The sequence below is a fragment of the Colius striatus genome, chromosome 5 (assembly GCF_028858725.1).
Source record: "Colius striatus isolate bColStr4 chromosome 5, bColStr4.1.hap1, whole genome shotgun sequence".
Taxonomy (NCBI): Eukaryota; Metazoa; Chordata; class Aves; order Coliiformes; family Coliidae; genus Colius; species Colius striatus.
The window spans coordinates 20,723,120-20,748,087 of record NC_084763.1 but is presented as its reverse complement, the minus strand read 5'-3'; the positions used below and the strand labels follow the sequence as shown (position 1 = coordinate 20,748,087).

Genomic DNA, 24,968 nt, shown 5'->3' with positions numbered 1-24,968 from the left:
AATCGTTAATTAAGAAGGGGGAAAAAAAGTGAGGAGAAGGGCGTAAGTAAGCTTTGAGAGTTTTGCTCAGACGCTGTTAGAGAAATGCATCTCTTTCTAAGTTACAATGACAGCAAAGACGTGTCATGAGTCTGATCTGACAAGATCCGCAAGCACTGCCTCTTAGTAAGCATGTCCTGCTTTACTTTTACTCCCATCAGGTAAAATATTATTACCAATTCAAGTAATTTTCGCCTGACACATCTTTATGCCCACACCCTGGAGTCCCCTAACACAGACACACCTCACCTTCAAATCTGCTGACAGTGATGCTACAGCACCTACAGAATTTGCTCAGCTTTTAGGTAAGTTTTATAATCATGCTGATCTCCGTGCCTCCCACCACTGCTAGTAATAACTGAACCAGTCAGGGAAGGTCTCTGCAAACCAGTCGCAGCAGTGATTAAGATGTAGACATACATATCTCCTCACCCTTTAAATAGAAGGCTTAATTGGCGATGTGGATAGCAGCTTCCTAATGGACAGAAATTAAACTCCATTTAATTCCTGAGCAGACACTTCCAATGTACAAGGTTTACCACACATTTGGAGCAGGCAGGGGAGGGGGGAAGGAAGGAGCTGCATGCACAACTTGCTCTACCTCTGACAATCACCGAGTAAAAGCAACATGAGGACCAGAATGGCGTAAGTGTGGCAGGTGTGAATTGACCTGCACTGGCAAAGCTGTGAGCTGGGAAACTTGCAAATCACATGATTGTGCAATACTTGGCTCCAGTCAGAGCTATCATGTTCTTTATTATTAAAAAAAAAAATTAAAAAATCTTAAAGACATGTACATCAAGTTAAGGGATTAACTGTCAAGTGATATTACTGAAACAGAGACAATGTATTTCTTTATTGTTAATGAAATTCAGTTAAAAGTGAAGGAAGTGATAAAGAAAGTACTGTTTTGTAATGTATTTTACATAAGAATGTAATATAGAAAGGGAAGTGCAATTAAATCTTAATGTGGACTTTTTTATTTTTAGTTTATCATCTGGTTTACATTTTGAGCCCCTTTGCAGCAGTAAATTATGCTGGCATTTCTTAGGGAATAACTGCCATGTTAATTTTGTTTAATAAAATAACAGACAGAAAAGGGGAAAAGAAGCAAGAAGAGACAGTGACACACATCCCCCCGCCGCTGTCCCCACACATACTCCTTATCTTTAGCTAAGTATTCAAATGCTTTCTATATGAATTGTCCGTGGTCCAACTCCAGCACCATGTAATAATACAATACATTACAAGACAGTACAATGCAATCTTGGGTTTCTGTAGCGCCCTTCATGCAAGCATCCCAGGGTGCTTTACAATCATTATGAGTTAAAATTAAAACTGAAGCACATACAATTCCTAATAGAATCATTTTAAAAATGCTAAACAGAACAAATAACTTTTAAGTCTAGATTTAAAAGTCCCAACAGTCAGAGCTTTCCTTACTTCAATTGGCAATGAGTTCCAAAGCTAGGGAGCAAAGCGACTAAAGGCTCTCTCATGTTATGTTAAAGGATCTCTCATGTTGTTTATACTTGTGCAGTACTCTACAGCCAACAATTTGCCAATAAGAAAAAAAAAAAAGACTTATTTGCAATCTTGCTTTAAAGAACACTGGAGGAGTGGCTTGTTAGCTCTCTAATAAAGTTAAAGAAAAAAAACAAACAAATCATGGTTTGCAGTTGGCCATGACTGTGTTTAAAAAGTATGCGACAAGCATGAATGAATGAATACAAAATTTTGTAGCAGGGCATTACTTTACTGCCTCTTAATCCAATGAATGTAAAAAGAAAAAAAAAGAAAAAAAAAAAAAAAAAAGCATGGTTTTACACATATAAGATCACCACCACAAATAGTTAAATGTTAGTTATTCTACATAAACTTCTCAAGACCACTGAGTGAAAACACAAGTCAAGCAGAGCTGAGTTCTACAATATATGTACATTTTAGAAGGAAAATATATCAGATGAAAATATGCTGTGTTCCTTTTTGTTCTGTTACTTCCCTAAAACTTGAAGTCCATATGATGCAGATAACGATTCACATAACACAATTCTCATAATTGCTGAGAGACAATCCCAGGTGACTAGCACACAAAGTAAGGAGCATAGTCCCAAAAATGTTATTCTATTAAAAAGTATGATTTTTTTACTTTGTTCACAGGAAAGCCTGGTGGAAGACAGATGTTTATATCTCCATACAGCTGGCTTTAGGAATTGAGGGTTTTTTTTAAAAAAAAAAAACAACGAACAAAAACCCACACACACAAACACCACAACCTCCTCCCTCTCACATACTAGCATCATCCCTCTACTGGACTCCTCTACTTTTTCAGAAATAGAAACACAAGACTTCATGACAGCACAGACACAAATGGACAAGCTGACACCTTACAGAATACTCTGAAGTCAGAAACTGCATTTATTTGAGCAACAATGTACATTCCTCACTTCCCAACAATAAGTCAAGGCCCCTTATGGAAAGGGACTTGGATATCCTCATTATAGTTAATTCTAATGAAGAGGTGGGAAAATATAGCTATATATCTTCTCCTTTAATTGGGCGCTGACAGATAAAACAGTGTAGATAGATCAACGTAGCTTTCACCCTGAGAATGTATAGTTGCGTCTAAAGAAAATGAGTCAACGATCAAAAGATCAAGCAATTGAAAGGCTGAAGATCCTAAGAATGTCCTCACACAGCTTTACCATTGTGTATACCTCATCTTCCTCATCCCACCAGCAATAGGCTCTGTACTGCCCCTTCTATCTGGATGACTAAAAAACATGGGCACAAATTTTAATAGTGAATTAAAAATGTTTTAAAAATCCATCTGCTACATCAGCTTGAAGCGACATCAGAGTGAATGCTCTTGAGCAACCAAGTAGTGGGGTTGAAAGGCTTTGCCTGCCAAAACCTGAGCCCAGGCTCTCAAGGATTTACTTCCCTGAAATAATTAATGACATCTTTAAAATCTAAAGTACAGTAACTTCTAAACTAGAAAAAAGAGCTGCATTCCTTACTCAGGTTATTAATTACTGGGGGAGGAGGAGAGGAGAGAAGAGAATCACAAGCAACAAAGAAATCCAGGGACTTGAGCTCAGGTCTAGGCAGGTAAAATCGAAAGCTGAGAGCAAGAAACACCTTTCAGTTTTGTAAAGCATGAATTCAAAATTGCTCATCGGAAGTATGTATTTTGGCAAATCTTAACAGCTCATTCCTTGGTTATTTATAAGTCTAAAATTTTAATTTTAATAAATGAAACTTTTTTTTTGTTGGGATTTTGGAGGGATAGGGGGTTAAAACAGCAGAAAGGCAATGCAAGAGGACTTCCATTATGCTGCTTATTTGCTACAATGGCCAGGTGCCTTCAGATCAGGTGAACCGAGAAATACTGATGTTCTAAGCAAGCCTTCTGTCTGGCATTTCTGCCAGATCATACACAGTCTGCACAATGTCTGCATAAAACAGCATGAAAACTCAGGGCAGGATATCTGAACAAACCAGAAAGTATATGATCAATATTGTGCTCATGTCAGATGCAGACAATCATTCACTACAGCGTGGAAGTTTGACCAAAATGCAGCCAGGATAGTTGTATTTTTTATCCCAAGTGCAAACCTATTCAGTATCACACCAGTACTTGTGTGTGCATACATTTCATGGAATGCAAGCGTGCATCTTTCTAACTGAAAAGACAGCATCCCTTCATCATTAAGAGCAAAATTATGTAAAAGACATTACAGGCATGGGAGAAGGAGGGGAGGAGGCCCCACAAATATCTTTAAAAAAAAAAGGAAATAGTAATGCAATGCCTGTAAGTAACTATGTCCATAAGTATCACGGCATCTATATATACGTTCTCTGGAAATATTGCATGTTCCCTACAAAAATACTTTTTAAATTAATAAACAATGAGATCTGAGATTCTACTATACATCAGACCTGGAATTTCTCATCTACAATGCACTGACTACTGGTTGTCCTGGCTCGTCAAAGGATGAGCAAAGGAAAAATCAACAAAATAATAACAACTCCTAGCAACTAAAATACCCTTTGCATTTCAAGACACTATGGGGGAAGACAGGTGATATCTTGCTTCATTTAGAAAATCTTTTGTGAAAAAAAAAAAATCAGGTGAGCTAATACCAGTAGAAAAGTCAATTATGTTTGATCACTACCATATTTTCAAAGCAGTGCCCAGATAGTAATTAATCTCGACAATCTCGTCATTTGGTAGGTGACTTGTTATCTTCATTTCATGGAAAAGGTTACAGCAACTCAAGATAAGGGGTACATCTAAATGTTCAAAAGCACACGTCTGTTTTGTTTTAGAATAACCAAAATAATTTCAAGTCTTTTTTCAGGCCAATAAACCATGTTCCTCTCTTCTCCCTTATAAAAGTTTATCTAACTATGCATACACAGAGAGAGAACAATTCAAGAGACAACACAAAAAAACACCTAACAGTTAATATCAGTATAAATATGGTCTTTAGTATTTTAGTTTTATTAACTGTGAAAGTAAAAAGAGATTTCTGCACTAAAATCAAAGGACGGCAAAACTGTGAATGTGAAGTATGAAAATGTGAGAACTAAGACTGAGTAGAGGTGGAAGGACTAACATTAAATAAATTAATGCAACAGATCCGCCTGATCACTTTAGAGCAGCTCCCAACAGACTGAGGTAGAGTAGAGCTTCTGTGCAAAGGGTTGGAAATAAGAACTGATGATAGAACAATTTCTTTACAACTCTTTAGAGACCAAAGCACCAAAACAGGAGAGAAATGAGATCTAGGCCACTCATGAGATGCAGCAATTTAATGGAATGTACAGGATGGCCCAAAACTGAGCCCTAGATTAAATTCCAAGTTACATTCCCCATCAAAAGAATGCTGTAGAGGAAGCAGAAATGAGTTGAGCCATGCGTATCAAATGCGAAAAATCTTTCACCCTGTATCTGCATACGCCTCTAGTCTCTAGCAATAAAATCTGCAAACGTGAGGTAAGGCATGAAAATACACACTGTAGCACATAATTCAGAACAGGCTCGGCTTTTCTATGCAAAATTTGCAGCATCCTTTTACCTTGCCTGTTTGATAACAAAAATATGAGACTAAACCTTTGGACGGATGTTTGCCATTCCACGGCAATTCAGAGCCATGCATTTGCTCCAGTCCCTCCTGAGCACTCCAAGCCACGTCAATGCGGACTCGTCATGATGGAGTCTTATATACCAAGCAATGAACCTGGCCTCCAGAGCTGGCCACAGTGGTCAGAGCGTGAGACAATTAAGTAGATTCAAAAGAGACTATGTATTCATCTCTCCTAATGAGAGCAAGAGTCATGGTGGTATTGTACCGAGGAAGGCATGAAGAGTTCATACCTGTATGCCTCTTGAACAAGAAAGCAAAAAAAAAAAAATAATTAAAAGAATACTCTCAGATAGATGATTCTGTTAAGTTTTCAAGAATATAATTAAGACAAACTGGATGACAAAGTTTGTTTCCTCACATAGTTCCAAGCTATTAAATGTATCTGCACTATAAAAACAATTTGCTTGGGGTGTTTTTGCGCTACACAGAATATTAACATTCTGGCTGAATATGAGTATTTTTTAATACACGAAATGCAATATTAGTTAAGAAAATACAGTACATGAGGATGATGATTCTCAGTTTTCCTTCTTAGATGGGGCTTCAGAAATGCCAGACATTGAGCACAGCAACTTAAATGCTTTATAACAAGTCCTTCTGTACCTACACAAAACAGAGTACTCCTAATGACAGTGACAGAAAATGATAACTACTCTGGTTTCCACTTTGAGTCATTTTTCTGTGGTTAATAAATTATATCCATAACAATGTTAATAAGTTATAGTACGGTGTCACTGCATTAGTTTGCATTTGTGATGAAGCATTTCATATGGCATTACCTATGCTTGTGGAAGTACATAACAGGAGAGACCACTTCTCTGCTCTCAGAACAATCTCCCATGTTGGCATTTTGATGGACCCTCTAAGGAAACATTGCCTCCTGACCTCTGCCTTGCTTGTACGTCTTGCCTCTGCTGCAGCAGCACGCCACTGAGGGGCAACTCACAAGCTTCAATGTGTTTAGTAAAACACTCTTAAATCAGTGTCTCTTTCACAGGAGTGATATACAGTGAGTTATTAGGCAAATACAGGAAGCATTCAAATCAATTTAGTCATGTGAAATGGACACCGTTAGATCAACGCATCTTCCTCCCTCAAGCTCCCATATGGAAATGGGAAGATTTAGACTGACTGATGGGCTCTCAATCAACCACTGTAACAGCTTGTTTTCCCAAAAGTTAAGAATAAATAAATAAATATATTTTAAGCTTAATGTAATCTGGTCTTTAAAGAAAAAAGAAAAGCAGAAGCTATTTAATTTCTTTGCAACTCAACTACTGCAGCGCTGGTGAAGACAGAGACGACAAAAGTAAGAGCATGGTATTTTATATATTCTTTTACAAATAAAGAAGTGTGAAATAGTAAACAAATAGTCTCAAATCAGAGTTCTATAATTGGAGGTTTTGGTCATCTCCTGTCCTAACTTCAAGAGCTGTTATTGGGAAAAATAACTTTTTTCTCCATTGAAACGCGTATACAAAAATTTAGTATTGTTTAAAAACAAATTTTAAAAGAATGTAAGTATTGAATTGTCTCCAGTGCCATGACACTGTCTCTAGTGAAGTATTGATTTAAAAACTTTCTTCTGCTTTACCATCACATCATCTACACATATACAGAAGATACTATGTTTAAGATGTCAAAATAGAAATGAAATCTCCCATCTTGATAGAATTTAATCACCTTCCATTGCTATTAAGTAACTACCATTATTAGAATAAAATGGAGAAAAAAATCTCAAATCAACTGTGGCCTCCATAAGCCAGCATACATACATACACAAAGCTCACATGCTTTATGGTAGATATGTACAAGATATCTTTGCAGACATATTACTGGAAAGGTTTGCAACCAGTGAAGACAATCTTGATTATTTCCACTTCAAAACTTCATATATTGTGGACCACATCACTGAAAACAATCTAACCACAGGGGAAAAAAAGTGATGGGAAAATAGCCTACTAATATATCCGCTGGAAAGACAGAGAAAGAGAGTAATTTTCTATAGATTAATCAAAGTATTTCGGAGACAAAGTCTCCAATATTCTGAGCAAGAGAAATAAAATTCCCATAAAAATATCTTCCTTAATTTCCTTTTTTTCCCTCCTTACTACAACTAGCATAATTTATTTGTATACAGAATTTGTCTCCACTGCACCACAACATATATTTTTACATTTAAAAGAGAAAAATAAATATGATGCTCACACCACAGCTTCATTGCACAGTGTACTATTCAGAAAAGTTGCACCTTCACATTAATTTGACAAAAGAATGACAAAAAGAATGGCAAAAAAAACCAATACAACTGAGGCTTGAGGAAAGCATCAGTTCAATATTTAGCAATGCATAAATGGAGGTTTCATTTTTGTTTAGGTATATTTTGATTAGGACTAATAAATGACTGATTTTTCTTTGGTTGTTTGCAACAACAACATATCATCTAAAGAGCTTTATTCTTTATTCCTTTCTCATATAGCATGCCAAAGACTGTCTCATTTTATGAATTAGCATTTAAAACTACTGTAGGTTATCTAACAAGCATTCAGATTCAGTACTACTTTTGACAGGAGTAAGTAAAGAGCTTTTTAGCATCTTGAACACATGTGCTTGAAAAAAAACAGTTGCATCAAAGCAGTTCAAAGACTCAAGACAAAAACCAGTTAAAATCCAGTTTGCTGTGAGACAATTTTAGTGTGGTGTAAACAACCTTTCACGACTCCCCGTGGGAAATGCTGTAAGACTATGTTCAAAATGAATCAGGCATATTTATAAAGATCATGAAGTGGTCAAATGAATTTGCATTTTTGGCAGATTCACTCCATGGGTACTACTTACTACAGTCTGCAGAAATCTCAAATCTCACATCAGTGCTTCCTATAGTGCTTTATTATTTATTACATGTTATGCTAAGTACCTGTGAAAGGGGACATTCCTTGGCCAATGAACTCTGGTTCATATCCTTCAGTAAGTCCTTCAGAGCATTTCTTACTGTTGTGTGAGACCATTGTTCAGGAGGCAAGTCTTCTAGTTTAGGGCAACTATTTGAAGCACAGATTAGAAAAGGGATTATTACAAGATTGCATCCTGCTGCAGAACATTCCTTTAAGACAGACAGATTTCATTTTGCGCATCAAGCAGATGCATCTGGAGATTGCTCTCGGTCTCCTGATTGTTCCGATTAGTTAATTACTTTATACAACACATCTGCTGTATTGATGCATGAATTATACATCAGCTGCATGTGGCGACTATTTTTTCATGTTACTTCTACCTTCCTGCTCTGATGCGCTTGGTAAAACAATTTAAGGTGTAATGCTTTCTCACGACTGATCATGAAAAGCATTAATGTATTAACTGTTTTTTTCTGTTTTGTTACCGTGAAATTTAAGAACCTAGACAGCAACAATAAGTGTGAGCAAGTCATTCTTTTACAAAATGCACACAGATGGTACTGTTCATGATATGCAAAAATATTTTTCTCTTAAGTAAACTTTATGTAAAATGCCTTCTTGTAATGCATCATTTAATTGACTAAAATGCAATATAGTTTTAACGAGATATCCAAAGAAAATCTATGTATCAGAGCTATAAAAGTTTTTCTGCAATAGTATACTGTAAGTTAAAGAAGAATCAGAGTAGCTAAAAAGGAATTTAGGTAACCCTTTGTACTTTGAGCACACAGCACGGTGGGAATTAAATACAAGCAATATTAACAGTAAGAACAGACGAGTAACAGTTCATGTCCCAGAACTGGTATGCAACTTACCTGTGTAACTGGATTTTCAATGTGACCACATGATACACATCTTGCAGCATGTCTGCTACTGTAGCATCAGGGGCATCTGTCACATAGGAGAGTGGAACTGGATTCCACTTCCCAACCTGGATAAGCCCTGCGGGATTTTTATTTTTTGAGGGAAGGGGACGAGAAGGGCAGGAAAAATTGAAGACAGTAATTTACCTGTTAATTCCCAGGGGCAAAAGAAATATCTGACTTTAACAAGATCATCACCTTTGTTTCTAGACACTTAAATCTGCCAATACAAAAGAACAATCCCCCAAAAAACCCCCCACCCACACATCACCAAGGATATGCTCTATCTATATTATGAAATTATACAAATACATTACAGCAGAGATTTTTTTTAATATGTCCAGAAGTATATTTTCCTAAGTTCCCATGAATTCAATAGGACATGGTATAATACTTACTAAATTAAAAAGGATTTTGCAATGCAAGGACTGAGTAAAAAAAAAACCACTTTGCAGTCTATAAAACCATCAGGAACAAAATAAAAGAAACAGAGCTGGATATTCAGTCATAAATGCAAGTTGACTCTCAACAGTCCATCTGCTCAAATATGCTTTACACTTCCTTGTGGATCCTCAGTGGAGCAGATTATTAAGGTCAATAAGCATACTAATGATTCAGTTGAAGTCTTTTTTTTTTCTTTAAACAAAAAAGAAAAGCATCTACCTCCACATTCACCATGAACAAAATGTGCACTTACTAAACAAAAATACATTAAGAAAAAAAAAATACACAACAGACAGAATATGCAAGAAGTTTAAGAAGTAAAACCTGCGCTGCTTTTCTAAAAGAAATTCTGTCCCTTCCCCAAGACCCCACAAACATAATTCATTGTACAATTTTTTAATCTTATTTACCTTTTGCTTGGGCAGCAGAGCTGTGAGAATATCCAAGTGACAGCAACGCCATTTCAATCAGTTGGTTGAAAAGCATATCCTTCCTCACCAAGACAAATTCTGCATGCTCCTCCTTAGAATCATACTCGATGGCATTCTCATAATGTTCCACTACACAGAAAACTGGAAGCATACTTCCTATTTAAAAAAAAAATAAAATTTATTAAACTTGAGTTATAGTAGAGTAGGTGGGTCTAAACAGCGTTATGTAAATAAAACCTGTGCGAACAGGCAGAGGAGGCATCAAGAATCATCACAAATATTTGATAAACATATTCCCTGAGTCCTTTCCCCCACACCCTCCCCAAAAAAGAGAAAGTTCTATAAAAAACATAATTCTCTCTGAAAAGCAAAAATGCAAATATATCTCACTTGATCAGCTACAGATTAAAGAATTACCTTCTATACAAATAACAAGGTTGGCTGAAGAGAAGTTGATTCTCTGTGTCCTGCCTGATTAGTTGTGAGTAGCAGACAGCATGAGAACCTAAATACATACTGCAGATGTCTTCACTGTAAGCCATTTTAGTACTAGCTACATAATTCTGTTCGTTAACATTAAAACTTTCTTAGCTCTGCCAAAAATATTTAATTAGCTTCCACATCAACAAAAATATCACCTTGTGTGTTATACATTCGGTCTGAAAGGAGTACACAAGGAAACAAGGCAAAAGTTAACACTAATTCATGCTTCATTCACTGAGTGCACTTGAGCACTACTTTCACTCACATCTTTAAGAAACAAATCATGATTTCAATGCCGTTTTAAGAAGTGTACCTGCAGTTCAGGCTTTTTTGTTGTTGCCTCCTGCACTTTACATTCCACATTTCTGTACTCGTTGCTATTTTGGTATGCCTGAAAGCAATTACTTATTTCCACTTTTGTAGCATCATACAACTAACTAACCTCTTGCCACGCTGCACACAACATTCTGGAAATAACCTTTTTCCCTTCCTTTTACCTTTTTTTACAAAAAAAAACAAAAAAAAAAACCCAATTAAAAAAATCCTCCCTTTTGACAACAGACAGAAAAGTAACAAATGATCCAAGCAGTTTTAAGGAACAAAATCTCTCCCAGCAATTAGATTTCCAGACTTTGTGCAAATTCATCCTGGACTCCCAGATGGGTACGGATGACACAACGACCTCAGACCTGTGGTTTTAGGCTTCAGTTCTGTCCCACTGTCTCTAGCAGCACAGGTTAGGATCTCTTAATGACAGAGAGTAAAAGGGTTAAAAGCAGATGTACAGAACTGTCTTATGGCAGCCTGCCAGAGGGGTATCATCTTTAGCATAAATGATGACAAGGGTTATTTTAACAGGGCACCCAGGAACTCCAATTAGTCCTACAATGTTAATGCCTCTATAACCACTGCCCTCTACACTTACGGAAATCTCCTAACTTGCTAAGGTGCACCAGACATCCTTTAGTCTAAAAAGATTTTCTCTTGACAATAGATAAATGCCTTAAGACCGTGTCTGTTGATTTGTGCTCTAACATATAGTAAGAAATCACAATAAAAAAGATACCTCTTGAGCACGTATATTTAAGCTACATCTGTTCACCAGAGAGTCAATCTCTGGCAAACAAACCCCTTCAGGCTTGCTTGGAAAAGCTCACAAACTCACTCCAGTTTGCCCAATAGGCTCAGCATGAAAGACAAGACTAAATGCTTGCCAATATTTCTGTAGCGCAGAAAGGTGCAGGGCTTTTTTTGTCCTTTTTTTTTGTTTGCTTGTTTAAAAAAAAAAAAACCAAACATCTAAGTGAGGCTGGTCAGGAAGGGAAAGAAGACCAAAGCAAATGCAGTACATGCAAACTGGCGATTTCTTCATTGGTTTGAATTAAGCTGTGGAGAGCTTTCTCAAACACATACACGCTTCATCTGCAAAAAGGTAGTGGTTTGGTTTGAGTTTTTTTTTTTTTTTCCCCTTCCAAGCTCTCACAATTGATGTTTGAACTACTGCGACTGACTCAGAGTAAGGGCTCAAAATTCTTAAGTAGTTTCACCGTTAACACCTGAAGATAAAAGGTAAACAAAGCTTCATTTTAAGAAACAGTGCAGATACACCCAGAAACAGCTAAAGCGTATTTGTTTTTTCCCTTATCTGTTCCTACAAATTAAACTATGATCAGACACAAAACTAGCAACACACAGGTACTCTGCTGTGTAGAAGAACACTTTTGGCCACATACAGAGTCTCGTGAGTTCCAGCATTCTGAAAAATGTGATACTTTAAACACAGGAGAAACTCCTGGCCAAATTCTGATGTACAGAGTAGATGATAAGAGGTGGATCCTGGTAGTGCGACACAGGTATCATCTGACTACAAATCAAGGCACTAAATCTTTTAGCAAACTGTCATTAGTGTCCTTCTGTTAATGTGAAAAATGTTATACAGGAGAGCACAATCTCAGCTGGCTGATCACTGCTGCTAGTACTTGGCAAGACCTCCAAGTGCAGTAACTTCATAACCTTCTAGTATTAAAGGGGAGAGCATTGGTCAGTGCTTGCTGCTAAAAATACAGCATGATTTAAACCTGAAGGCAGTGTTAGAGCTTTTGCTGAAGGTTTACGAGTCTGTGTAAACAGCACGTCTGCCATAAGGAGCAGTGAAGTCTGTAGAATCCTTGTCTAAAACTGTCCTGGCATTAAAGTTTGCTGTGCAAATATCACATAATACCAGAGACAGCTGAAATCTCCTATTTAGGAATTTATGGAACTTATATGTTTGCAGGCGTCAGAAAGTCCTTTTTATATAGCCCCACTGCTTCACTGTACAATATTAATGCACTCTACTTGAAAAGCCGTAATAAATTATATTTTTAATGCTCTTACCCCGGCTTTCTTAAGATGCATACATTCTTGGCAAACAATCAATAAATAGGGTAATCATGAGCAGAAGCCAAAGAATTTGCTGAAGTGCTGTTTTTCCATTTTTAATAGATAAAGATCTAACAATACGGACTGCTGTGTCTGTTCATTTCAGGATCAATATATTCTTTGTTTTCACCAAACCAAGGAAAAAATAAATGATTGTACGATAAATGTTATGCATTGGACACAAAGAAATTCCTCTGCCTTCTAACTTTGTGCGTTTAACACTCTTGGTTGCATTTTGCACTTTGCTTAGCAAAGGCAAGAGAAATCTGGATTATAAACATATACTGGTTATACTAAGAAAAGTAGGGGCTGGTTTACACCAAAAGACAAATTGCATGCAGCACGTTTTGATTTAAATTAGCAAGCCTGCAGGACATGGTCAAAAAGACTTACATGTTTTGATAAGCAAAATTTATACATTATTGTCCATTCAAAGTATTTTCAGTGGAAACAAAAGCCATCCACATACAAACATCAATGACTCTAAATGTGCCTTTTCCTTGTGTAAATGTCTAATTACAGCAAACCAGCCACTGAAAAATATGACACCCAAGTTGTTCATTGTTCAATAATGAATTGTACTTAAGAAAATAAACTGCGAAGACTGACATCATAAATGACTTTTCCAATGTGATACCTAAAGATTTACACTCTCTCTCCTTTAAACCAACTTGCAACTGTAATGGAAATACTGCTGCCCTTCCAAGCTTGGACCATCATTAAGAGGTAAAGTGAGAATTTGTTTTGGGGGTTCGGTATTTACTCTTACATATTTTTCCATTTCTTCACCCAACTTTTCCTCAAGGAATTAATGCATTATTATATTACTTCTATTTCAATGTAGGAAGTTGCTTTAATCGGGTAAGCTAGCCTTTACCTTAACAAAAATCAGACTCCACCCTGTAAAGTAAGATGCTCCACCCAAGCATGAAGCTTACATTTCCCAAATGTGATTTATATCAGAGTTGGGAATATATAGTATTTTAGAATGGAGATTTAATCCTGAAATATAAATGAAGTAGAATCTGCAAAAGTATGCTTCCCCCCCAAATATTACAAATCATATTTCTCTAATGCAGAATTATCAAAAGTGTTACCTTTTCTAATATTAGTTTTCATCAGGTGTCCAGAGTGTTTTAAAGGCACTCCTTGCATTTTAGTTCCTGTACTTCCAAGTCTTCCTCTTCCTAATGGGCTCCCATTCTGTTCCAAGCGCGCAATTTTGGCTGGTGGACCCTTCGGATCGCTTACATTGTTAGACATTTCTGAATGTTCTTTCCCCTGAGTTGCCTCGTTCAAATGATCCATACTCAGTCCCGCCTCTAAAGATCACCTGCCATGATTCAAAAAAAAAAAATATATGTTGTACACGTGTGCGCATATGTATACGTATATAGCCTGCACATGTACAGAGAGACAGATACGTATCACAGGCTCATAAAGAACAAATAGCTATTTTAACTGGAAAAAATATGCCTTTTTTAAAAGACACAAACTTCTCAAAAAATGACCCCATACCCCAGTTCATAGAAAGATCGCATCATAACCTGGTGGAATTATTTTTTTGAAGACAACTAGAGCAATCCTTTGATTTTTCTTTTTTTCAGAGATATTCTTCTAAATCTGAGAGAGACTAAGACTCATATAAATGATGATGATGATTGTCAAGGTATATACTCCAACACAGCTACTGTTACAGATCTCACAGAAATGTTTGTTATTAACCCTGGGTGGTTTTATTGTGTTAAGAGAGAAAGAAAAATATTCTAGTGAAACATTCCTCGATCTATCTGATTAAAATAAGTGGATGCACAATACAGAGATTGTTAAAACTTTAGTTGAGGGAGCAACAGATTAATTAGAGATGTAGAATATCATCCACTTACAATTCCTTCCCCCCTTAAAAATAAGAGAATTTAACATCTAACTTTGGAAAGCAGTGGCGGGACCAGTATCATACAAAGAGTTTATCAACTTTTGCAAAGTTCAAAATATGCATATGAAATTTTTCAGATGTTAAGATTTAAGTTTTAAATGGAATAGTTTATTGAGTTATGAAAAATAACTGAGAAGAGTAGGTAGCATCTCAGAAGACATAATGCTGAAAAAACCCCACAGTTTCCACAGTACTTTTGAAGCTCTAAATATTAAAAAAAAAAAACCCAAAAGTGGGTGATGCAAAGTTACGTGCTGGCACAGCTATTTGAAAACAAAGAACAGAAGTAATTTCAATAGTAAATTAAAGGTACATGTTAGCATGCTTCTATTTTCCTTGTTATAAACTTTGGAAACCTCTGCCTATGAATAACAATTCCAGTTAAATGACGAAAAATCTCCCAAGCCTAGAACATAATGCAATAAGTTTTGAGGATTTTTTGTCATTCATCAGAATCTGCTTTGCCAACTATATTTAAAATAAAAATCAATATCAGTTGCTGAGGACATAGACATCTTTCTGGTTATGATTTCATTCTTCAATACTGCTGAGATTGTTTTAACCTACCTTTCTCCAACTGAGAAAGGTGTGACTACACTGACAATTATGTATATAATATAATCACTAAGGACAGGTGACTAGACATTAATTTATGAACTAGAATTTACATTAACAAGTACAAACACTAATACTGGGGAAGTCACAGTTAGAAAGACTAGTGTGAATCTAATAATTGCCACTTTCTTTCAGTTGCCTAGTAATTCAATACATTTTCTGCACATTATTTAGCAAAGCTCTTAAAGCCTAAACATCTTGGGGATTTTTTTTACACACTTTTGTGTCGTTGATATATATGCCAATGACAATGCTGTAAACTATTTCTTGTTTAAACACCATGCAGCTTTTCCCGATACAAAGGAAGAGGTAAGATATTAATCCAAAAATTTACAAACAACCTCAAGAATGCCACTGAATAGCTGAAGTTCAGAAAATCGTTATTTTTCCTTACACTCTAAGGTGACTGGCTAAGGTTTACCATTCCTGATCCCATGTGTTTTAGGTCATGTGTCTCATTAACAGTAAATGTGCCTCTTTTAGCCACTTTACAAAAAGATTTTTCTTTTAATTTTGTTTTTTGGGGGATTTTTCTGTGTTAACTGCAGCCTAAGCAAAGAATAACAGACTCAAATCATTAACATCTTCCGATGTTTCTGAGGATTGCTAACACACTGCAGGGCTGCTTTTCTGAGACTAGTCTCTCTCAAGAATAAGGGGATTAACAAAAAAAGAAAAAAAAGGGGGGGGGGGGAGGGAGCAAAGAGTAAAACAAAACAGAACAAAAAAGCCTCAAACAAGAAAAACCTTGTAACTTCTGGCAACTTCAGAAGTACTCCAAGGCACTGAGGTTCTTTGCTACAAAAAGTATCTAGTCATCATGAGTCAGAATTGCACTACATCACGTACAGTGAATAAAAGTGATAGATCGCAGTTTAGTTAATACACTGACTACAACCAAAACATCAAATGGGTCATTTTCGCTTGGCCTGAGAATACCCACCCATCGGCATCCTTTCACCACTTAGTCATCTTGTAAAAAGCTTTATGTTACAAAGCAAAGTTACATGCACATAAAACACCTAATTTACTCATTTAAACTCCATGCCCAAGGCTAAAGTTCACTGAAACCTCAGTTTGGAATAGTGATGAGCAACAACCAGCGTGGCCTGCCCAGGGAGAGGGTTGCACGGAAGAACTATCATCTCCACCGGTTCCAGGCCAAGAGTTTCCCCGGGTTTCGCATTTAGGCAATTTTCACAACTACAACTTTTCATCGCGGGCACTAAGAGAAGAGCATAATTTCAAGGCAGTTTCCCAGAGACAGCGTACACGTACGGGCACACCGCGCAATTTCTGAATGAGAGTCGGTACGGTATCTCCTTTTGTCGCGATGTAATGCTGCCGGTATTATATTATTTCTTCCTCTACTCCTGAATCAGCCCCCTCCCCATGCCATTCCCCTCCTCTTCCCTCCCTCCTCCATTAAAACCCATAATCACATTTGAGAGAGGCTCCTCACTTATCCGTTCCATATGGCTCTCGCAATCCAGGCCAAGCTTTCCCTGTGACCTTTTAAAGAGACAAAGAAGCAAAGTACTTATCTAGAAACAGAAACACTGCAGTTTTCTGAGTGAAATTAGCAAAACCGACCCGAAACTCACCACTTCAAAACTTGACAGCATATAAATAACAAAAACAAAGGAGGTTTCCTTTGCAGCCCGAGCTCTTGAAGAGGAAGAAGTTCAAGACTGATGTTTTCTAGGTCCCCCCCCCCGTTTTTGGAAGGGGGAAGGGGGGGTGCAGCAGACCTGAGGACTACTTCCCCTAATATTCTCTTATTTTTTCTTATTTTCTTGTTGCTATTTTCCTCTAGGCGGGGAGGGGCAAAAATAGATAGCGAGAAAGAGTAGCCATGAGCAAAAAATGGCAATGGACAAAAATTACAGATTAAATATTTTTCGAGAGAGCCAGTTTTCGAGGTTTAGCAACGGAAGAAGGAGCTGAAGATAAAATTGATCAGACAAGTGTAACGCTCAAAACGAGCAATTCACAATAATAATTAAAAAAAAAATAAAGTAGCAGGTTTAAATTGAGGTGGAGGGTGACTTTAAGTCTAGCTATCCTTTCAAAAATAAAGCAAATGCGTACAGAATCAAGTGAGAAAGGGGGTTATTGAAAAAAAATTAAAAAGCAAAGGAAAAAAAAAAAAGAGGCAGCTTTTCTATCCAGTGTGAAGAGCAGAAAGTCTACTTCTAGGTTGTCACTTACACTATTATTCTCCAATAGGCACCCAGAGGAGCAGCACACACAGAAGGAGCCCGCTCCCCTCCCCCTCGGCAAAAATACACACCGTAACAGCCCCTAAACTTTCTGCGGAAACCTCAGCCCCAGAGATCGCTACTGGAGATAAAAAAAAAAAAAAAAAAAGAAGAAAAAAAGAAAGAAAAAAGAAAGCGTAGAGAAAATCGCAGGAAAAGGCACTAAAATGCCACTTTTAATCTCGCCTTTGCGGTCCGGGGAGGGGAGAAAAAAAAAAAGAAAAAAAAAAAAGGCAGAGAGGACCTGTCTCCTCTCATTTACCGGGGGCTGTTGTGCGAGTGAGGGGGAGAGACGGAGCGGGAGAGGGGGGGGAGAGAGAAGAAGAACAGAGGGGAGGAAGGAAACACACACAACAAGGCACACCACCACTACAAAAAGTGACGAGGTTTCACTCCCTCCGAGTCCAAACCGGCAGAAATTACAATTAAAAAAAACAAAAACAAAACACAAAACACAAACAATCCTATTTACAAAAAAAAAAAAAATCAAAAAACAAAACCAGAACCAACCAAAACCCAAAAGATTGGTTCTGCTTCTACTAGGAAAAAAAAAAAAACAAAAAGAAAAAAAAAGAAAAATCTGGGAACTCCGAGAAGAGTTACTCGCAAGAAGGGGTAAAAAATATAAATCAGAAAGGCTGCAAAAAGCCAACAACAACAAAAACCAAGCCAGCAAAAAAAGGCAATAATAATAGAAGAAGAATAATAATGGTAGGCTTTGTTTTGTTGTCTTTTTGTTTGTTTGTTTTTTGTTTTTTAATTCTCGTTTCCCCTGGCTGGCTGAGTACGGTTGTTATTTAGGCCGGTTTAGTGGTTGTTGCTGGATGTTACATGAATCTATGTATGTGTGTGTGTGTGTGTGTGTGTGTGTGTGTGTGTGTGTGCGTGTGTGTGTCCCCGGACGGAGCTGCCTTGCTCTGCTCCCTCTCCCCCCCCTCCTCCTCGCTCTCTCTCCCTCTCTCTCTGTTTCTGTCCCCATTAAATTATTAGTTGACTCATCACTACTCCTCCTCCTGCTGCTGCTGCTGCCGCCGCCGTCCCCTGCTCAGAGCCTCCTCTCCGCTACCGCTCGCTGCCGCTGCTGCCGCTGCCGCTGCTTCTTCTTCCTCCTCCTCATTTTAATACAAAATAACACCGAGGCCACCGGCTTTTTTTTTTTTTCCTTTCTTTTTTTTTTTTTTACAGCCCGAGCCGGGAGGAGGACGCAGCCTCCCTGCTGCTGCCCGGAGCCCTTCCCCGGCGGCCCCGGATCAGCCGACGCGTCCTGGGAGAGAGAGAGAGAAAGTGGCAGAGCAGCAGCAGGAGGAGGAGGAGGAGGAGGTGGTGGTGGTGGTGAAGGAGAGAGGCGTGGGGGAGGGGAGGCCGGCGGGGGAGGCGGGGGGTCTGGAGAAGAGAGGTGGCACAGCGGGACCCGCAACGAGATCGGGGTGGGGGCGCCGGGCCGGGCCGGGGCGGGAAAGGGGGGGGGGGTTGGCCGGCGGTAGGTGAGCGGCGCGGGGGGGCCGGGGGAAGAGGGCGTGCGGCTTCCGGGCGCGCACGAATTTGCAGCCCGCTGGGTGCGGGTGAGGCGGCCCTGCCTGCGCCGCGCGCGGGGCGCACAATGCCCGCCGCCACGCACCGCGCCGCCCCGTGCCTCCCGCGCACGCCCCGCGCGGCAGATGGGGGCCTGCGGCGGGGGAGGGGAGTATAGAGTCGGGGGGAGCAGAAGAGGAGGAGGGGCGGGGGTGAAGGTTGAACAATATCCTGCCGGCGCTGCCCAGCGCGCTGTGCCAGCGCAGCTCCTGCCTCTCCGTGCGGAGCCTGCGCGGCCCGCGCCGCGCCGGGCAGGTGCACGACGGCGGTGACGGCGGTTGCGGCGGCAGCGCGGCCAGGCCGGCCTTGGCGCCGAAGGGAGAGGCGAGGCGAGGGGAGCGGAGCAGAGTGTAGAGGAGAGGACGCACCCGACCCCGCGCACTTGCAGGTGCTGGGGGGGCGGCCCCCGGGGAGCCGAAGGGCCACGCGGGGAGAAGTTCTTCCTCTCCCTCCCCCGCACCCTTCATAGCAACGGAGATGAAAGAAGAGCATTGGGCACGTTTTGAAAAGGCGCCGGAGGGCTGAGTGGAACAGACCCCACTGAACAGAGGGCATCGGCCGCCCGACAGCCCACCGCCAGCCTCCGCAAGGGTGAAGAGCTGGGCGCCGCGGGCAGCCGAACCGGCCGGCGGCATGCCCAAGGGAAGAGCCGTCTGCCACTCCCGCCTCCTGGCGCGGAAACGCCTCGGGCGTTGTGCGGTGCGGGACGGCTCCGAACGGGCCCCGCACCTAGTCTGTAGAGCGGCACGGAAAGGCACCCTAGAAAGGTGAAAAATGCGAGGTGGTACGGCACTGACAAGTAACCGCGAACAGACAGAACTCCTTCCCGTCATGCACTTGGAAAAAAGTCACCCAACTAGACAAACTTGAACACAACAAGTTTGTACAGGCTATGAGATAAGAGAAAAATTGAAGTTCTTTATTGATAAAATGCATAATGTTTGAATATTCTATGTCTAAAAGGAAAGTTGCATCATCAACCAAAGAAAACATGAATTATTGCACAGGCAGATACACAGCCAAAATGTTTAGGGTAGTAATTTCAAAAAACAAAACCCCAAACCCAAAACAACAATAAAAAACCCCCAACCCATAACCAAACTGCACATACAAACTTGAAGCAGCAGCAAAAATCGGTGAGTGGGGAGGCTGATACTGTTTTGCAACACAAAATAGCACGGCCTCCAAACAAAGGTGAAGCGATAATCTATGAAGAGCAAAATTCTGACAATACATACATTGCTAAAAAAGAAGAAGAATGCATCGAGACTAGGAAAAGAAACAAGCTGTTTACGGAAATAAGCACAAACGACTTAGGGGGCATGCAGGAAAAGGAAAATGATAATAGGGTGAAATACATGAAATATCTATATTCAGAAATGCACAAATGAGATTATTAGAAGCAAAGAAAAGGCAATGCTCAAAAATGAATACACAATTACATAATACTATTATTGGAAGTGGAGCAAGTGGAGGTGGCGTACGTAGGAAACATGGAAAGTTGTACCTGTGTTGCATGTCCTGAAAAAGGTTACTAAGATTGTTACCGAGAGCACTGAAAAGGACAAAAAACCACCAAAAATCGAGTTTCACAAAGAAAAAGGAAAATTCAGATAATGTCTTCTGTAACGTATGATCAAGGGACAACTATCTAGCAGGTTGTTTATTTAGAAACCAACTTTTTCCAAAAAGACCAACTATTATTTCATGTCTCAAAAACAAAAAGAAGGAAAAAGAGATAATTTCCCAAACGTTTGAATACTTGCGGGAAAACCGGTGTTAACTAGTTCAGACTTTGTGGCAAGATGGAAAATACCAACATTGTAGTGTTTTTCATCCTTTTCAGAAAAGCCTGATACATTAAACTTCAACAGTGAGCAAGACTGACCATTAAAGACCGTCATCATGAACAGTGGGAGAGTTTCAGCTGGCAGTAATGAAACTCAGTTTCAGCATGGAGGAAAAGGACATTGAAGATAATTTGAAGATAATTTGAGAGATGCAGAGCTGATTAGAATAGAACAGATATTTACAAATATGATTTGGAACAAGGTTTGGGACTAAAACACCACCTTACAAAACCGATTACTAGATATGACAATAACAAAAAGAAACAAACGAAACCCCAAAACAACAAAAAACAAAAAGAGATTAAAATCTCTTCTAAAATAACTTTGGCTTTGGTGTTCACAAACCATCGTCAAAAAAACCCCTTAAAATGTTCAGATTAAACCAAAGTGATTAATCTGAAAAGCAGAGACAGTGAATTAAAGGAACAGGGAGATAACAATCTGATAATACAGGAGCACAGAAGGCCTAAATAATGATATTATTATGCACGCTAACCAAACACTGACAAACAAATATTCTGTTAATTATATAATCATGCATATGCTTCCTATGCTTGAGATACATGATTATGGAAAATAACATTCTTGAAACTGTATATATGTACTAAACCTTATAAACTCCCTACAACATGGATTAATCTAATTCCCATGCATCACTTATGCCTGGTCCATATTTACTACAGACTTTTGGAAGGCTGAGTGTGGCACCCTCACTTCGACTAGAAAGCATGAATTACTGAAGGCTGCTATGTCTTGAGACATACAGAGAACCATCAGATATCTCTTATCAATACCAAACTACTTGAAATAAATGCAAAATACAGCTATCTGATTTTCCTTTGACCTATTCCAATTTGCACTTCACTGTGTCAACTTTGATATTAAAATGTTCCACTAGAATAAAGATATTTATATTAAAAACATATATAAAGAACAGAAGATGAATAGATATTGTCATGGATACATATGCAGGCAATCATTTAAACATGCGGCAATAGTAACATCACATTTTCATAGCTTCTAATCAATGTACAGCTAACAAATATATGCTTAATAAAGCTTATTCTCCTTACTACAGTTGTCTCACTGGGATTATGATATATAAATGCATTTTGCACTAGCTTGTGTTGAAATATAACAAATACTTTAAAAGTTGGACTACATTTTTCAACCTCATGGTGAATTAACTCTCAAGTAGCAGTCTCAGTAGCTGCAGAGCAAAACAAATTCTCCAGAGTGGCATGCTGCCTTGGTGCCTCCTAAGATCTCCATTCTAATCTTTTCTTGTTCAAAATAAATTAGGAAATATGGGCCCAAATCTTGAGGCTTGGCTCTTGTGCAATGCAAACAGAAATGACCTGGCAGCAGAGCAAAACCAGCATGGCTGTGTTCTCTTTTATCAGATTTCTTTGGGGAGATCAGGCTGATTGGCTTTTATACATACATACTTCTGACAGCTCTGCAGCCATTTGGGTAACTCGTAAGCACCAGCCTCTGCTGGATGTGATGCAGAGCTGTGCAGTAGGAGCGGGGAACTCACCTCAGTGGGGATTTGAATGCATTTTCCCCACTGCAAGTGGTGATGCATGGACATCCACAGCTAATGGTAACTCCTGGACAGCAAGCCAATGAAAATACCAACCTGTGGCTTCTGAAGGAAAACACCTATGGCAAAAGGTGGATGGCGCCCTGGTGAGCTGGTGCTTACTTGCCACATGGATTGACCAGAGTGTGGGTTAAGGGGAAGGATGTGCCCTGCTGCCCCTTCCCACACTGATCTGTGGAAGCCTCAGCACTGGCACTGCTGCTGACACAGACCCCACAGCCCTGATATGTTTGCATATCAGATTGAAGTTGTTTTTCAGTCTCTTCAGACTGGCTTCCCCTCTGTTTTGCCCTGAACAACAATAGTTGCCTGACACTGCTCAAACGCTTTAACCAGCGCGACTGCAGCAATCTTAATTTACATGTGACCCAAGAATCTGAGGCGCAGCAACGTGAATCACAGCATTCTGCGGCATCCCCCACGCTGAACTTGAAAGTTACACACCAACCTAGATTTTTTTTTGTCTGCAACCTGCCCCAGCCTGGATAGGATGCCTATCAAAAAGCAAAAGTGCTATGAAATGAAATTCATAGCCCTGAAAGGCATCGCACACAAGCTGTCGTCCCCTCTCACATTTTGCTTGAGCAATTTTTGCTCGTTTGTGTTCTCTCACACACGATGTCCTGAAACAGTTACGTAAAATGAATATTTAACTTACGATAGTCAGCTGTATTGAACTGCACTTAATTGCTTATTAAATGAAGTAAATTATCCGTACTACACTCGTCAGAGGTGAAAAACCTACATATATGGCTACATGTAGTGCATTCATTAGTTTATGGACCCCAAATCCCTTAGAAAGTATCAGATATCTACACAGTGTCCCATGGTGCAGAATTTTGCAGTTAGATGTCTCAGCTAGCTTGCAGATATGTAAAATCATATACAAACAGACATCTCCCTATTGATTGCCTCTGTGACGAGGCTCGTTTACTCCTGCAAACATTTTCTGCAGAGTATTTCCATCATGGAATCTTTTTTTAAACATAGAGTTCAATAAGCATATGTAAAATGTGATTTTGGATAAAACTCGTTACTTTTAGTCAAACTACTGCATCATTTTGCGTAAGTCTCTATCATAGCTGTATGTCTATTTTGACTAAGATGCTTGTAAAACTGAAGCAAATACATACGTTTGCTGATGCCGCCCCAGCAGTCATTTCACTTTGCCCCTTGGTGTCAAATGAGTCACAGAGAGGCAAAATGATGGAAGATAACCCAACAAAACTGTTTGGCGTAATGAAGTGAAGGGTGAACATGACCACAAATGAGTATAGAGAGTCTTCCACCTCTGGATGCCACAAGACATCCTAGATGGTTGAAACTGTATTAGAGAGGAGTCCACTTTCCCATAAAAGATCACAGAAATGAATATTAATGGATTAATGACATCAGTCTGACTCTGTAGTTGCACAGTTTCTGTCTGCCATAAGGACAAGCTGCATCCACAAGTCTTACCCGCACTGCAACTTCCAGAAACACTATCTACGTGTTATTTAACATAATATTCTTCCTGACTATGGATTTCAGAACTACTTCCACTTAAAAAAAAATAGGATTCTGTGGATCATATCCTCCTCCATCCGTAACAGTAGACTAGATCTTTGATGAGTCATGCTTGTAATTTCCATGAGGCAGGTACAACCAACTACTTCCACTAAAAAAAGCCAACCAAACAAAAAATGCAATAGAAATTTGTATAATATAATTTAATACAATTAGAAAGCAAGAGGTAAGGAGGAAAGCTGGCATCTTAGGATCAGCTATACTGTACCTATATCATGCGTATATGTTGATCAGGTCATTAATTTCACGGCTTTCTCCCCAGAGATATAATTCTTAGTCCTATCATGTAAAGATATTTAATGTGGGGCATGGGAAGATGAAAAAAAGAGTGGATCCTTTTAAAACCCTGATCATCACAGTACTAAACAACTTTTAGGCATGAGACTAACAGATAATTGTTACCTAAAAGAAGAGTTGGTTGATAAGTGGTTACTTTAGGGATGTGTCTGAAGAGAAGCTCTAGTAATTTACTAGGATGTAAACCATGATCACCAAACATGTAACTGTTGTTTTAGTTATTTTAGCTGTAATAAGCAAAGTTACACTAAGTTATTTCCGAAGTGGTTTGCAATGTTATTGGCTGTTTCTGTTTCTCTTCCCTTTCCTGAATCTTTTTCTACCAGTTGTAACCACTGTATTTCTCTCCCAGGCAAGAGGGAAAAAAAAAAAGGAAAAATAAAAGATGCTTTTAGGAATACAAAAGTTTGATCCAACAATTGAGGGTTAGGATGAACTTCACACAGCCCAAGCAAAGCTGCATATCATGGTCCATGG

General features: G+C 39.1%; 1 protein-coding gene across 3 annotated transcripts in view; it reads right to left on the bottom strand.

Annotated features, from left to right (window-relative positions):
- Positions 1 to 24,968, bottom strand: part of SATB1 (SATB homeobox 1) — a 91,790-nt gene that overhangs the window by 55,787 nt on the left and 11,035 nt on the right. Inside the window, exons 1-6 of one of the 3 annotated variants that reach the window (XM_061996592.1) lie at positions 16,944 to 17,608; positions 16,782 to 16,851; positions 13,886 to 14,121; positions 9,864 to 10,040; positions 8,962 to 9,088; positions 8,110 to 8,233 (exon numbers count right to left, since the gene is read on the bottom strand). In XM_061996592.1, the coding sequence (XP_061852576.1) occupies positions 8,110 to 8,233; positions 8,962 to 9,088; positions 9,864 to 10,040; positions 13,886 to 14,096 (639 nt within the window). In that variant the 5' untranslated portion in view covers positions 14,097 to 14,121; positions 16,782 to 16,851; positions 16,944 to 17,608. Of the gene's footprint in view, positions 1 to 8,109; positions 8,234 to 8,961; positions 9,089 to 9,863; positions 10,041 to 13,885; positions 14,122 to 16,781; positions 16,852 to 16,943; positions 17,609 to 24,968 lie in introns of those variants that run through there. The other 2 variants (XM_061996594.1, XM_061996595.1) reach the window with 2 other exon arrangements.